The sequence below is a fragment of the Rhipicephalus sanguineus genome, chromosome 1, assembly GCF_013339695.2.
Source record: "Rhipicephalus sanguineus isolate Rsan-2018 chromosome 1, BIME_Rsan_1.4, whole genome shotgun sequence".
Lineage (NCBI taxonomy): Eukaryota > Metazoa > Arthropoda > Arachnida > Ixodida > Ixodidae > Rhipicephalus > Rhipicephalus sanguineus.
In genome coordinates, this window is record NC_051176.1 from 298,834,287 (window position 1) to 298,850,048 (window position 15,762).

A 15,762-nucleotide genomic window follows, 5' to 3' on the forward strand; every position below is an offset into this window, starting at 1 on the left:
AAAATATGGTACGCATTTTTTTATTTATCAGCCACCTTAGGCGGAAAAATTCATAACCCCAACTTCGCACAAGGTGTAGTGGTAGCAAATGGTATTTGCTACCACCTGACAATTATTTTTGGCCATCTTAAATTGAATTCACTGGCATAATTAAAACTTCCTGTGCAAGCATTAGCCCACTCTCTCCTGCCTGGTGCATGTTTTGACAGCGTAAGTAAAGCATGACAATAAAAAAATTCGGCAGATCCACACATTGCGGGAATCGATTTTATGCGAAGCAGACAGCGACTAGCAGCCTATGCGGCATTTTTCGCTTTGAACCAAGCGTTACGAGGTGGATCGACGTGTTTGTGCAAATTGAAAAATAAATCTGGTGTCTCTCACTAGGGATCTTTATAATGAGCCGGCACCTAAGCGACTAAAGTTATAAATTCTTTAATTTGGAAGTCGGACTCTCTCTCTCTCTCTCTCTCTCTGTAATACTATATGGAGAGAGTGAGAGAGAAACGTGGGGGCTGCCGCCCCCTCCGGGAAAATGAAAACTCTCCGCCTATGCGTCAGCTATCGGCCAGTAGCAGCAATCTGCTGTAAGACGACATACAGACGGCGCCCCGCCCACCGTAAAGAGTGGAGATAGGTTTCTGCGTGAAGAGAGCGCGCTTGAGAAAGTGGCAACTTCGCTGGCTGAGCTGTTCACAACAGCTTCTACTTTCCGCTGTAGGCCTATGTGTTTTTTCACCAAGCGCGAGGGGTGGTTCATAACCCCTTTAAACAGCTGGACCTCCCGTTGCGTAGTTCAAAAGTGTTTGCCATATGAACGACACGTATAACAGGATGTCAAATTATGTTTTGTTTTGGTAAGGGCTGTTTACAGTTATTGTGCAAGGACTTTCTGACTATAAACAAGTTCATAATGACAAACAATGCAATCAGTATTTGTGTCCGATTGAACGTAGTTCTGCCACGCGGCCGTTTCGCGAGCTCACAAACCACAGGTACAATTATCAGACAGTACCAATGAGATTTGATTCTGTTTTACAATCGCAGCATACGCAATTGCAATCATTGTTTTTAAAAAATTCCGCGATGTACACAACCACGATTTTTTCACATCAGCTAGGTGCTCCAGTGCGCTTCTTCCTGAAAGTGTTGAATGAGCACGACCATGTATGCGAGAGTTGGCCAAACATAATTGCATCGTAGGTAAATGACACACCATTTCCATAAGACAATGATCAAAAGAAAGCAACGAGAAAGCACACGAGCGTACTTTTGGCTCTGCGTACACCTTGGCGCTTGCCTTGTCTGCGAATTTCCTTTTAATTGCAATTTCACGGGGTCATTTTGTGGTTATATTGTTTTCACAGCTGTTGTGGCAGTGCGCGAGTTTAGATTTATGTGTACCAAGTTTACGGGATGGCGTAGCCACCGTGGAAACGTAATCACTGCGGCAATCACCGGTAATCACTGGTGAATCCTTTCCTTTTAGGCGTTATTAAACTGCGTGAAAAGACACGAGTCAAGAACACACGGAACACCACAAGCGCAGTGGTCTGTGTGTTCCTTCGCCTTGTGGTTTTCTGTGCGTTCCTTACTCGTTTCGTCGTCTTTTCGCGCCGTTTAAAAGCTATGAGCGTCTAAAAGCTCTGAACCAACTAGCCCGCCAGAACGTCTTACTGAAGTATATTCCTTTCCGATGAAAGAGAATGGATTTCCTGAAACGTTTCCTGCCCGTATTTGAGTCGTCGCTTATGTAAATTTCAGGTCAGGCAGAGCAGAACAAAATCACGACAGAGTGATCTAACGTTATAGAGCCCCTACTCAGCGGTAGCCTTTCCTGCAATGCTGTAGCGCAAAGCGCGTAAGCGTCGCATAGGCGGCCTGCACAGCAGAGAACCTACATTGCGTGGTCGTGAGACATATGGGAGACAATGTCCACAGCAGAAGCGTAGGACAAATTTCATTTATAAATAAGTGATTGCTGTGTAGAAGTAAAACTTCGCCTCAGTTGATGGTTTTCCAGTGTGCAGCCGACAGTGCCCACTGTCGAAAGGGGGGGGGGGGCTCTAGCGCCCTCCTTGCCCCCCTCCCCCCGGTAAATACGCCTATGTGCGCGTGCAAGTTCTGAGCGAGAATTTAAAAAAGTTAGCACATTATGTAAACACTGATGTTCAGTTTTCTCCGTAGTTTAGTTTTTTGCCTGTGCGGCGGCGATTTTTAATTAAGAGCGACTGAAAGATAGCGGTTCGCTTGGTTTGTTCACGAAGATGGCAGACGACCCGGTGGCGAGACCTTTTTCGGAAATGTTGTTCTTTAGACGATTCTGTTCCGTCCGTAAGCGATTTTTTTTTTTTTTTTTGCTGTTTCTAGCATAAGTGACTCTGGGGATGCTGTCAAATCATGGAAATGTAGTTTGGATGATAAAAAAAACCGTAGAACGAGCCCGTATCTTAGTCATGTGTCGAACTGTGCGTTTCGCTTTCTGGCACATCAATCTTTCATTCCGATTGAAATGTCGTGAGGATATTGGCACTGTTATATCTTTTATTTGTATTGTCTCAGCAGTATATGGTGAAGATTTGGTGACATCACCTTTAGCCAGCAGCGAGTGATGCTCAGCCCAAGAAGGGTACCCGGCCGTGACCTCAGAGTAGTGTTGCGCAGTGAAGCGACATGTGTCACACGGAAAATCGGAGTTTTGGGCATCTTTTTGACGGCAGAATAACCAGGATTTGTGTTAACAAAAAGTATGCGTGGTTGCAAATTCTGTAGAAGCAGTCTTATGCCGAGAATTATGGTTCTTGGGAAATGGACACGGCCGCAGAGATGGCTAATTTCATTTGCCTCCTGATCTGACCACCAGTATATAGGGTTACCAACTCTTCAATGAAGAAAGTCAGGAAGAGGGGGGGGGGGGGGCAGGGGTGATGTACATTAACATAGGGAGCCAGCGAAACCAGCTTTCTCTATTGTTGCGGCCTCTTGAAGTGGTACCTCACTCCTCAGCTGGCTACGTGCAGTTCGCAGCACTTTCTCTTGCTGGAGAATGCACTCGTAAAAGTTTTCGCACTTCAGCCACCGCTAGCTACCGCAACATTGCTTCGTGCGAACTTCATGTTCCGTAGCGTGACGCGTGTTGTTGGGGGTGCGTTGCATCACATAAAAATTTCTAACTGGATGGTCCGGAACAAATCCGGGAGGACATATAGCTGTCCCGACAGGGACGGCGCTGGACTCGGGACGCTGTATGAAAAGTCGGGACAGTCCCTCAAAATCCGGGACGGTTGGTAGCCCTAATTACAGTGGCTAGAATTCTAGCCACCCTACCTACTACCAGACAAATGCCACTTGTAACGCCTGTTTTGCCCAGTGGCACACCAACCTTAGCATTTTCTTTAGATGCGAAGCAGCTTAAGGCGGAGGCTTTGTCCATCGCTTCCGCGGCGTCCACACCTCCACTGCGCATGCGCATCCCCTCCCCCCTCTCTCCTCTCCTACGCCCCGCCACCCACTCGCGCGCCTCATTCTCTCCTGCGTAACGCCGCGATGACCACTCTCCTACGCTCCCCCTTTCGCGCGCCTCATTCTCTCCTGTGCATCACCAGGGGCGTAGCCAAGGGGGGCACACCGGGCCCGTGTCCCCCCCCCCCCCCCCGATATTTTATTTTGCCATGGCATACAGAGCTCAAGATGGCACTCGATCACATCTACCTGCCCGACCCCCACTTCAGATCAAGGAGGCGCCCCCCCCCCCCCCAAAAAAAAAAAAAAATTCTGGCCAAGCCCCTGTGCACCACCGCGATGAGCGCCAGCGTCAACGCCGCCGCCAGTGTCAGCGTTAGCGCCAGCACAAGCACGCCACGGGTGGCGTCCACGCCCCCACTCCGCATGCGCGTCCCCTCCCCCTCTCGCGCGCCTCATTCTCTCCTGCGCAACGCCGCGATGAGCGCCCTCCTACGCTCCCCCCCCCCCCCTCTTGCGCGCCCTTGACGCTACACTTCACCGACCACAAGGCCGTCGTCTTCAAAGCGCCGCGTGCATCGACGCTAGGAATCGCATACGGTCTCTAAATAAAGACGCAACCACCACGTACAAAACGTCTCTCATTTCTTATACATTCTCAATACATTCTCATTCCTCTCAATAAAAGTTACACCATCTCCCGCTCAAGCGAGCATCTCCCCGCTGCTTCGCATCCACGCATGGTTCCCTTTAGCGGGAGATGGTGCAATTTTTTACACCTTAGAGCTTTCAGACATGGTTTCGCCCATTTCGATACTGTCAAGAGATTGAGATGTGAAAACTTCTTTTGTAGCTTACACGTTTAGAATATTTTTATTGTGTGCGGTGAAGCAGTGGTGGTGGTGGTGGGGGGGAGCGGGTGTCATGAACTGCGAAGTAGGAAACATGTGAGAGACATCAAAGGATTATTCTTCCCCGTGTCGAAGTCATAGGCGTAGCTACCGGGGGGGAGAAGGTAAGCATAATTTGCTAAAATATCGATGGCTCAATAGAAAATTTATTCCTCTTAATTATATTCATTGTATTGCTGTGTCTGGAAAATATAAAACCGTGTAACCTGATGGAATAATAATGAGAACAGACAATAATGCCAAGGAATTATTGTCTAGCAATTATTGTCTGGAATTATTGCCAAGGCATTATTGTGTGTTAGTTCTCAATAATATTGCCTAAGAAAGAAAAACGAGCCTTAAGTGTCATCTTCTGATGGAATAATGCAGTTTTCACTGGCAGACTAAAAAAAATTGGTAACTCATACGCTTTTTGAGCTATATTATTCAAACTTTCCTCTAATATAGAAAACTGTTGAGCAAACATTTTGCATACGTCAGAATATTTTTCGCTTTTTTTTTTCTTTCGTGATGGGAGCCACAATATTATGTCATATGCAATATTCGATAAATCTTGTTTTTCATAAATATTCTTGCATATCATACCCTAATATTAATTTTTTAAAGTAATACTACTAAAGATTACAGTCACTTAGCTTTATAATGATACGTAATATTGCACGGAACCTATTATATTATTCATAATAAAAAATAATTACTAAAACCTACAAAATGGGGCGGATTTTCCCACGGTGACGAAAGATTTAAAAGTCACTTGCAAGAGGACGAGGAAAACGACAGAGAATACGCTTTAACCACGAAAGTGGAGGAGCAGAATTGCGTACATATCCGAGTCACAATGCAACTTACCCGAGCCCGATTACTGGGCTCAAAGTCCTCCTTGTTTAACAAGCCATAGATCCATTTCTGCGAGCGTGAGGTGCCGCTAGAAACTTATCAAACGGGTATACGCCGCACAGGCTTCGTCGGTCGTCGTGGATGTCGCACGTTGCATTCATAAGCAGTTTTAGTTTTCTTTGGTTGTTTGTACACACAGCAGGTGCCGCCCGTATTAACCAATTCCATGCATTACTTAGTCTTTTGTGTGTTGGCTGCACCATACATTTCAGAATACAGACGAGCTTCGAAGAGAAAACAGAGTGCCTAAACCACGTCAAACAAGTCTTCCTTGCTTCATCTGCGTTTCACGCAGTGCGATGGCGCGTATATATCAATCTGCCATTTTTTATTCACCCTCGCACCCATAGTGTACCTTGCGCGGGGCATGATGGAATCTGATCGCACTTGGACCTTTTACGGAACATCGTGGCGACGGCTCGAATTCACCTAGACTCCCCTATAATTGATACCACAATATAAGCTAGAGGAACCAGTATATACATTCTTATGCTGGCATCAGCACCACACTGACACTTCTCTCTCCAATAAAAATGCAAAAACCTCTATTAAGGTCAATAAAGTGAAGGTCATTTCTGCCAAACCTTAAGGAAGAACCGCATCTGCTGTTCTAGCAAAGTCCCGCCATGCCGGAGAAAAAGAACTTTGTTGCAGTTTAATGGAGCTTATCATAGTTTTATGGAGCCTATCTGTACAGGGCCTAACTTGCTGTGCCCCCAGGGTTTGTTCCATTGTTTCTTGGAAGCGCGAGTCAGCCGGCATTATTTATATTGTGTGTGGTGTATTGTGACAATGCTCACCGAGTGTTCAATTCAACTTGCCAATGTAGCAGATGGCACCATAGCCTTTAAGAGACTTTTGTGCTTTGTCACGTTTTAAGCAAGAATTCACAAAGGTCGCTATAACATGAGATCATGATTTGTTCATTCGCAGGCTATGGCTAAACCTTAAGGAGTTGTCTGACATCACCATGGGCCCCTAGACTGCTGTCGAGTCATGGACCACCAGCGGCGGGGCACCGTGCGCTCGATGCACGGGGCCGGCCGGTCGCGGCGGCCCTCATCAGCCGTGGACTCCAAGTACACGAGTATGGACCGCTCGTGTGCCATCATCCTAATGTACGGTATCTACTTCTGCTATGTGTTGGCCTGCTTCGGTGCCATGCTGGCAGTGGCTGGCCTCATGTTGCACATCTCAAGTGAGCAGCCCGGTGCGCATGACAAGGGCAAGATCATCGCAGGCACAGGCATCGGCATCTGTGCCGTGTGCTTCGTGATTGCCTTCTACTGCCGCTCAGTGCGGCTGGACGAGCAGATCATGGAGACCATCAAGGAGACAACAGATGACCGCGAGTGGTCCGTCTTCAAGAACCCCAAGGCTGGCTGGTGGCACATGCGCTATGGGATGGCCGACCAGAGCTCCATCCGCTCCAGCGCCACCATTCAGTGCAATGTGCGGCCAGATTCAGCCGCCTCCACTTCATCAGTGGTAGTCTACTACCAGACCAAGGGGCACGAGACGACGCCCTCCGAGGCTAGTCCCAGCCACTCAAACAGGATCAAGGGCAGCACGGACAGACTCTGAGTCACCGTGCACTCCTCGTGACGCTGGCTAGCATGTTCCACGTGACTGAAACGCCACACAGCCTTGCAGCTGTCAGACTGCAGATACTTTGGTCAATGACCTCAGTAATTTCCTCTGAAACGCCAATCATCGTATTTAGCTTTTTTTTAGACAGGCAACTTTTGCAGTCACTGTCGAAAGTGATCTGTACACAGTTTAGGTGCATAATTAGCTAGTTTTATACGTGAGAGTGAAGGAAAATCGATTAAAAAAGAACTAGGTTTCTTTCTCCATGACAACATGTGTCGGTATAACATTGCAATTCGTTTTGCAAAATTTTTATAATCTTTACTAGCAGACGTGTTCATCAAGCATTAAAAGGGTGTACATTAGATTTCCACGACAAATATCCTCAGCAATTAAAATGGGTCAAGTTGCAAAAAAAGTCAGTCCCTTCAGCTAAGACCTATGAGAACACAGGCAGCCTATGATCTGCAAGGCACTCTTAATTCGCTTGAATCACCCTAGAGTCACATCAATGTAAGTTGATTCACACTTGTTACTTGATTCATTCTTGATTCACACATAGGTCACTTGATCAATTTTTCATTCACAAGTCACTTGATTCACACTTAATTCACTTTAATGTAATTTACTCTTGATTCACATTAATGTACATTGATTCTCTCTTGATTCCCTTTAATGTACATTGACTCTCTCTTTAATCACTTTGATTCACACTTTAATTTATATTCCTAATCATTTGGCATCATCACATCTATTTAACATCAGAGTTTTGGTACCATTCATGTTCACACTGCCGCCGGACGTCGGATTTTTCAACCAATGAGCGATAGTTCCTGTGAAAAACCAATATCCTAAGCACACAAGACACTCCTCACTGATAGACGAGTGCTCTGGAGTAGTTTCTTAAACGGGTGGTTCACAGGCCTTCTCGCAGACGTGGCTTCCAATGAGTAGGAAGTGTCAACAGAGTCTCACGAAGCCAAAAAAATAGTGTTGTGCAAAAAAAATATTTGAAAAGCAAGTGAGACAAGTTTCTTGATTTGATGATCAAATTGCAGTGCCAACTGCCTCAATATGCAGTTACAAATTGCAATGTAGCAAACTCGCTCGACTCCCTCTTCTTTGATGATAAAGAATTAACTAGCCCCGAGCAAATGTAACCCAAATGTCCTATATCAAGGCCAACTTTAGTGCAGGACTAAAACTTACCAGGCCTCCTTCCACAAAATGACTGGTCCATTCCAGTTCCATAAGTTTCATCTAACTTAAAATGGTTTCTCGACCTTTGGATCCTTAAGAGACTATGAGGAATCAGATGGCCTTAATATTTATGCAAGTCAGTGCTGGCCCTAGGCTACAAATAACACATCAGAAAGTTAACGCAATCCTTAGTTTAACATGAAATATTACTAAAGAAAGATTGGACATGATATACACTTTGCAGTGCACAAAACAAAAATCCAACGCGGCCTGCAACCATGGCACATTTTTGAATGAAACAATGCAAAATATGGACCATAGCGAGTGGCAAACAGTGCAACACGCAGTGAACATGCTTGCTATTCGCCTTGTCCAGTCTTTTGCACTGTTCCACTCAAAAATATACACAAGTCTACACTTACCCATATACCATCTTTTAACAAGGTGGGTCATTCATCTATATTCAAAACATTCATCGGCAAGTTGAAGCAGCTTCTAGGCTGGTGAATTACTGTGTAGCCAAACTTCAAACAATTTTTTTTAAATTCCCTTAGAGCACTGCAAAAATGCATGATTACTCTTGATATGGCAAATCGCCACTGCAGTTTCAGTTTAACGAAGTCTTCACGCATGTGCGCTTTTGCGTGTTTTACCTCGAGACCAACAGATGAGGTTTTGGTGAGACGACTAGTTTTCTTTTTCATGCCCAAAGCCAAGTTACATTTATTGTGAGTTCTGAATTGGCTATATTAAAATACTATAGCACAATTATTTGTGGCAGTCACAAGAAATTGAGGTTCCATGACATATTACTGCATCAACAGGTGCCAAATAAAAAAAAAGAGACAATTTTTCTACCAATACACCCTTAACCCCCATAAATCTGGGCAAAATGTTTCTAGAGAACCCTGCATCATAATACCTTACAATTCAAGACACCATATCATAAAAATACTCATTGTCGGATTCATAATAAAGGTATAACACCCGATTACATACTTTTAGTTACTTAAACATGCGGCATAACCTGCCTATACCGAATCACAAAAAAACAATGGCTTTGCAGTTTCCAGAATCTGCACTCTCAACAATTTTTCTTACCCCCAAGGTATCAAAAAGCAATTGCCATATGGAAATACTACGCAAAGTTGTAGGCAAGGCACTTGAGAGAAAAGTAAAACATTCACTATGGCCAGTATCAAGTTAAACAACAGCGTGAAGCAAGACATGGTAACATGGTTTAAGGCATGCTGGGAGAGCAACTTTTTAAGGCCGGCATTTTATGCACGTTTGTCCGTTGGAACCTTTGTGATAAGAAAGACGCACCGTAAGATTTTCCCTGACATTGACTGCCCAATTTGCATCCCGCCGGGGCACTCTGCAGTCAGTTGACAGCAGGCTACTTATCTATGGTTCAGCTTTTGGTTACAGTTAAAGACTGGGTGACAGCGCTTGGCTAGAAAAACTAGTATTGACATCTTTATGCACAAAACAACATAAACATCCATGGCTATCGATTCCTTTACTGGTGTTATTCATTTCTGAAGAACTGAATAATTGAGGCAAGAGCATTCTAGCATACTATAGAATAGGGTTCCTGGCTCCACATATGCTCTTTGGGACGCATCATGTCTATATAATCGGCACACAGCTGCTTAGTGGGTGAACAGGGTTACTTTTTTTCGTGTCCGACGCACTTGTGCAAAATTTTTTTTTTAATGCACTGTGAACATTGTTTTATTACTTAAGCTCACATGACGTCACGCTTCAAGTCATGACAATGCAGTCCCCTGATCACAAACCAACCTTTATTGTGCTTCCTGCTCATTTACATCATGTTAGCAGTGTTGGCAAGTCATAAAACATGACACATTTTATGACTTGCCAAAAGATGCTTAGAAATATTTGACATCAAAAAGCTTTAGTCTGCAAGTACAACTTTGTTAAATCGAGGTCTAACTGATCTTTTACTAAAACGCAATAGAATAGCTCCTTTTTGAATGAATCCAAATATTCTTGCTCCAGTACATTAAAAAGAACATTTAAACTTGATTCAGCTGTGGCACAAGCAGCGAGACACCCTCGTGTAAAACCATCAAGTCTCAGAAATGATGGTAACAAAATTTTGTATTGCTAAGGTAGGTTGACTGCCACTGTGGTAAATACTGAAACCAGATTGTTTCATGTCACTCCTGGCGGCAGGAAAATGCTGGCACAAAGAATGGCTTTTTTTCCTCCCTAAGAAAATGTCAAAAGACATGAACAAAGGGTTTTGTTCCTTTCAGTCACGTGGAATGTCTGTGGCCAAGTTCGTTAATGCTTTGCATCAGTGCCATAGCATCTCGTCTACCCGCTGCCGATCAGTAATTATGCTGAAGAGGCATGCATGTGGTTGCCTTCTGGCTAGATACTCTCACAGGACCTTGTGCTGCCAACTCTAAAGTGACAACTGCATAGACATGCCTGCGCAACCCAGAAACTTTTGCAAGACGTGTTCTTGAAGGCATTTATCTTCCTACAAGCTTGTGGGGGAGAGCTTTCCCAAATGGCATGTGTAGCTCTCATCCTCAAAACTGTCGCTGCCACTACCACTACATCCAAGATCACAGACAGGACCACTTCCGGATGCAGTTCCCAGTACTCAGCAAGGACAACTCCCAGCTCCTTGTTTAAACGGAGTACACACTCTGCCCTTAAAAATGTCCATTGAAAAGACCCTTGCACCAGATTTCATCGACGCCTTTCCAGTTACCTCTTGCAGCCTTCTCTACACCTGCACTGTTTCCAGCAGGAACACCAGATGCATGTGCAGTTTATTGCTCTACTAACGGTACCTGGAAATGGCAGTCGCTATGGTATCAGAGCAAACTATCTACAGGTTCAGGTTTAAAAATCATGAAAACAAAGGATTAAGCCCTTTCAGACACCACAATGCCTCCAGGTATTTTTATTGAAACGTTGTTTCACATGCTCAATTCTGTCTTGATTGTGGCTTTTCTTTTGTGGTAAATGCAAGTTTTCGTTAGCATCAAGACCTATAGTTTCCAAGCGTCACTACATTCCAGCATATTTATGCGGAACAGACGCTAAAATTATTTTTAAAAGAAACATTGCACAAGATGTGCAACCTCAGCATGTGTGCTTTCTGGTGGGAATATTGACTGCTACGCCATGTCTAGCATGCAAATATAGCATTTGTGCAAACACATTCATCAGCTGCAAGAGGTGACAGTCAGTCCTTCCTATGCATTTAAGCATATATACCGGGTCACCATGTATGAGAAAGACTGACACCAATCTTTCATCTGCTACTGTGTCATTCACTGAACATTGTTGATAGTACTCTAAACAAAATCAGTGCCTCAATAAAACTGGTATCTAAAATCTGCTTTTAGCTGTGTATTACCTATAATGCAACTCAAGATTGAAAATGTGAATCGATTCAAACATACTTGCAGACATGCCTGCTCATGAAGCCTACAGTGCACCTACAGCATTCCTGAAAGTGACTAATTAGAGTACATGCTGCTGACAAGAAGGATTATACTTTTTTTCCCCCAATCACCAAATTCGGTCCATGCAGCATTTATGACTACACACCGACATCACAAGTGACAGCAGCCCCCACAAATGCAGCTTATCTGACCAGATTCCTGTTCGCCCATTGTCTGCTCAAGGAAGAAGCCCACAATGACAGTGGCAAGATAAATGGAAGCCTCAAAAGTGCATGTCACCTGGATGGTATGTGCACAAGTTGCCCTTGCAGAAGCTGCAAGCACAGTGGCATACGCACTAATGTACAAAACACTGTCATATTTCAAGCATCGACTTTCTTGTGTTGCTGCTGTTCTGCCAGGTAGAGTCAGCAGCCACCTGTTACTGGTGATCAGTTTGTGATATCAAAGCCTGTAGTCTTCACATGGCAGGTGCGATGAGACTCATCTTAGAATCAAAACACAGGCTTCATTCATTCTGTTGTGCAACGTGTGATGTAAAAGTTATGCTTCAGGTGTTCCGCGCTCTTGCCATGCTCCAGAAAAAAAAAAGTATTGCGTTCATATTTGTATGTCTTGCAAAATATGCTTGATGGGTCTACATTCTCTGCAGCGAATTGTGTGTTGAAAAGGTAGAGTTGTGTCCCTCAAGGCTTAAATCACTGTCTTTCAATTGGTCATGTGCATTTTTATGTTGAATAAAGTCACTTTACTTTCGTACTGGTTCCTCGACTCCAATGTGCGCCTCTGTGCCTCAGATCAATTCATAAAAATATTCTAATAGCCTATGCTACTCACCTAATGACCATGAATGTGTATGTGTGAAAATGCAAAAAAAAAAAGGGATTTGTTTACCAATTTCATGCTAAAAAGATAACGAAACTTACACAAACTAACACATTTTATTCAGTGCAAACAACAGCTGTGCATCATCACATGGCAGTAAATTATGCATGTAAGTTATTGTACAAATCAAATTCTCATGTATGGAATTGGGAAAAGCAGAACATCAAAGGACTACCTCATAGCTGGTGTTGTTCTCGGTTCCTGCACGAGAAATGCTTACTTGCTGAAGAAACTGGCAAGTACAAAGAACACGATTTGCCAAATTTAACCAAAAAAATAAAAAAGAAGTTCAGTTATTGCCTCCACAAAAACCACACTTATAAACCTTGAAACATAAAACCTCATAGCAATTGGTGATATACTTTTACACGGCATGTGCAACTAAATGCAACACTGTAAAACAAACTTCAGGGAATGACAGTAAAACACAAAGTCCTTTCTAAAGCTTGCAACCAACACAAACTTCATTTACATATAGACATCAAACTGAGTTTTATACACAAAATATAACATACATCCTAAAAAAATGGTACCAATGCTAAGAATTCTACACAGATACAACAATAAGAAAACCATGTACATGAATTCGGCACTTGCAGTATACCCTGTCCTCTAAATATCAAAGCCGAAGACAGCCTTAACTTTAGAAAGAAGACATTGCACTCCTTACAACTGTTCCATGAGTGCTACAGATTTGTGCTTGCATCAAGCTCTGCAGCAAAGCTTCTCATATATACTTCTCTGACTTTCACACCACAGCTAAAACTATTGTAGTATAATTCACTGGGAATACTTATAATGTAAGCCTGTGACATACCTAGGTACTAGAAACAAGTGATGAGCTCATTCCTACTATATAACAGCCACAACATGTTGTGCACATAACGAATATAAATACTGGAAGCATAAATATCTGTAGTGGAAAATATCTTGCTTTACAGCAACATGCACAATGCTAGTGCTGTGGCTGGCCCCAATGAATCACACCTGCTGAGATGCAATGTTATCACAAGCAAATGTTAAAATATAGTGATCCATTCACAAACAGGCACTGATGCTTGGGCACTATGAAATCTCTAAGCTTGTGCACATGTGCAGGAATACTGACTAGCCCAAACCACATGAAAGATGCAGACATAATCACACTACAATCATTAAAAATTTTAAGCAGCATGCGATTGAGATGCCTCTGGAGACAACGGAATTGTAGTAAGTCGTACAAAGTGACTAGGCCAAGACATACACTGTGGGCAGCGTCATTACATTAACATGTAAGTTGCTTATGCCACTAGTCAGTGAAAATTTGAAAAACTTGCTAAAAGGCAAAACAAGCAGAGAGATGGAACACCTGCTCCCTTAGGTTGCACTAAATAATGAAAGGCAACGAAATGAACAAATGCAGCAACCATGTTGTGTGCCCTTTGGAGCTCTAATCACCTCCTGAAAAGTGCAGAGAGGGAAAGGAGGGAGGGAGATAACAAGATTTAATTTATATGACGAATCATACAAGCCAATTACAGTCTCTTCAGCTGTCTTAAGAAGTTTACTGTACCTAAATACTCGCTATGGTGTCCTATAGAAGCCTACAAAACCATGCAGAAGGTGAGTGCTGCATTTTCAGCTAGCCAACCATTAACCCCTTAACTGCTTATGACGAGCTGAGCTCGTCATAAAAAAATTGTCACTTTTTTGCTTATGACGAACTGTGCTCGTCATGGCTCTTCAGCAATGTTTCAAGAGGCTTTTGACGAGCCAAGCTCGTCAAATGGTGTTTTCCCATTTAAAACACAGACGGCAGCACGCGTTCAGTGATTGGCGCTTTTATTGAATGAGAGTCTGCACACTAAACGGCGCAATGCGCGCCTTGCGTCTCTCGCGCATTATAAACGAACATGGCACAGTGCCGTGCTTTGAACGCTACCACAAGGATGGTAGCCTCATCTTTGTATTGAACTATCAAGGAATAGTACATATTGTCCACGAGAAGTCAAATGGAACCCATACTTGCTGGAGTTGCAGAAAATTCTTTCGGAATACCCATCAAATGACCCAGGTATGGGGTATTACCAGGCCCATAGGCAAGGGGAGGGTCTAGGGCCCCTCCCTCCCGAAATTCTGACGGAGGGGAGTGCTTTACCAAAAATAAATAACAAAAGTATGTTTTTCAAGGCCTCCAGCAAGTGGGCCCTCCCGAAAAAAAATTCCTGGATACGGGCCTGGGTATCACATGATGGTGTGAAATATGATGAATAAAACATTTTTATAAACCGTAAAACGTTTTCGCAAGTTTTTTTCTGTTTTGAACATGTTACTGAAGCATTCCACGTCATAAAAAAATTTGGCAATTCTGGAAAAATTTTCGTAATTTAATCGACACTTAAGGGGGTTAAGCCTTTAAACAAAGATATCTGAGTGGTGCACTAGAATATTTGATACAACAAAAGCAGAATGGCAAACAAGGTAAAAGTATATGTATTCTGCACCTATGAAAAGTGCTACTGCCTCCACTATAGACCCAAGGTACTTGAGTCATTTTAACACCTTGAGACAATGATCATTCAAAAACTAAGCTATCAACATCGCTACCTTTACCTTGTTCAAGAATCTGTGAAATCCGAGAACACAAATCTTTCTGCAGGCTCAGGAGCTCAGACAACTGCAAAAGTGGCATATAAGAAGAGTTACATGGATTGTGGTTACAGTAAACCAAAAATGACATTACAGCACTGCAAGGTACCTTTTCCTTCAGCAGAGTATAGTTCACACAGTCTGTGCAAGGCTGAGACAGCAAAGCTGCCATCTCATGTGAGGAAAGCATGCTATCTGCTCGTTTCACTTCCTGTGATATTGCTTCTCGTAGCTGCCAAATGGCTTCAAGGTCAGGCCTGTGCATGGACAAAAATAAGCAAAATGACGATGGTGCCACAACAACAGCTGGTATTAATTCAACTTTTGACAAGACATGCGGAACCCATCTAAAGTTCAATGGAAGAAGTGCCCAAGAAGCAGTAATAGCTACACTTTTGCCTCCTAAAACACCACGGGGAGTGACCATTTAGCTTTTTTTTTTTTTTTCAGGAACCAAATAAAAGCTTAAATGTTGTGAAAAGAATACACGAGACATCTGCAAGGAGTCCCACAAAATTTATGACACCACAGTACACATAAATGAATTTTCTAGAAACATACTTATTATTAAGAGCAGTACACAACAGAAAATGTGCAATAATGGCTGATGAAATTATTTCACAGCACATAATGCCAATGCTCAAGGAATTACCTTTATTACAGAATTAGTGAGCACAAAATCATTTTCAAAATGCCCATCTCCAAAATGTGTAACACAATGTAATAACTCTGCA

The 15,762-nt window shown here is 43.3% G+C and overlaps 2 protein-coding genes across 3 annotated transcripts in view; one reads left to right on the forward strand and one right to left on the reverse strand.

Moving 5' to 3' along the window:
• LOC125756893 (uncharacterized) overlaps window positions 1-10,311 on the forward strand; it is a 50,708-nt gene extending 40,397 nt beyond the window's left edge. The window contains exon 2 of the mRNA XM_049411938.1: window positions 6,204-10,311. Within this exon, the coding sequence (XP_049267895.1) occupies window positions 6,267-6,854 (588 nt within the window). The 5' untranslated portion in view covers window positions 6,204-6,266 and the 3' untranslated portion in view covers window positions 6,855-10,311. The remainder of the gene's footprint in view (window positions 1-6,203) is intronic.
• Window positions 10,312-12,437: 2,126 nt separating this feature from the next.
• The window catches only part of LOC119379343 (uncharacterized), an 89,450-nt gene continuing 86,125 nt past the window's right edge, over window positions 12,438-15,762 (reverse strand). For both annotated transcript variants that reach the window (XM_037648626.2, XM_037648627.2), the window contains 3 exons: window positions 15,138-15,285; window positions 14,993-15,056; window positions 12,438-13,840 (listed from right to left, as the gene is read on the reverse strand). In XM_037648626.2, the coding sequence (XP_037504554.1) occupies window positions 13,830-13,840; window positions 14,993-15,056; window positions 15,138-15,285 (223 nt within the window). In that variant the 3' untranslated portion in view covers window positions 12,438-13,829. The remainder of the gene's footprint in view (window positions 13,841-14,992; window positions 15,057-15,137; window positions 15,286-15,762) is intronic.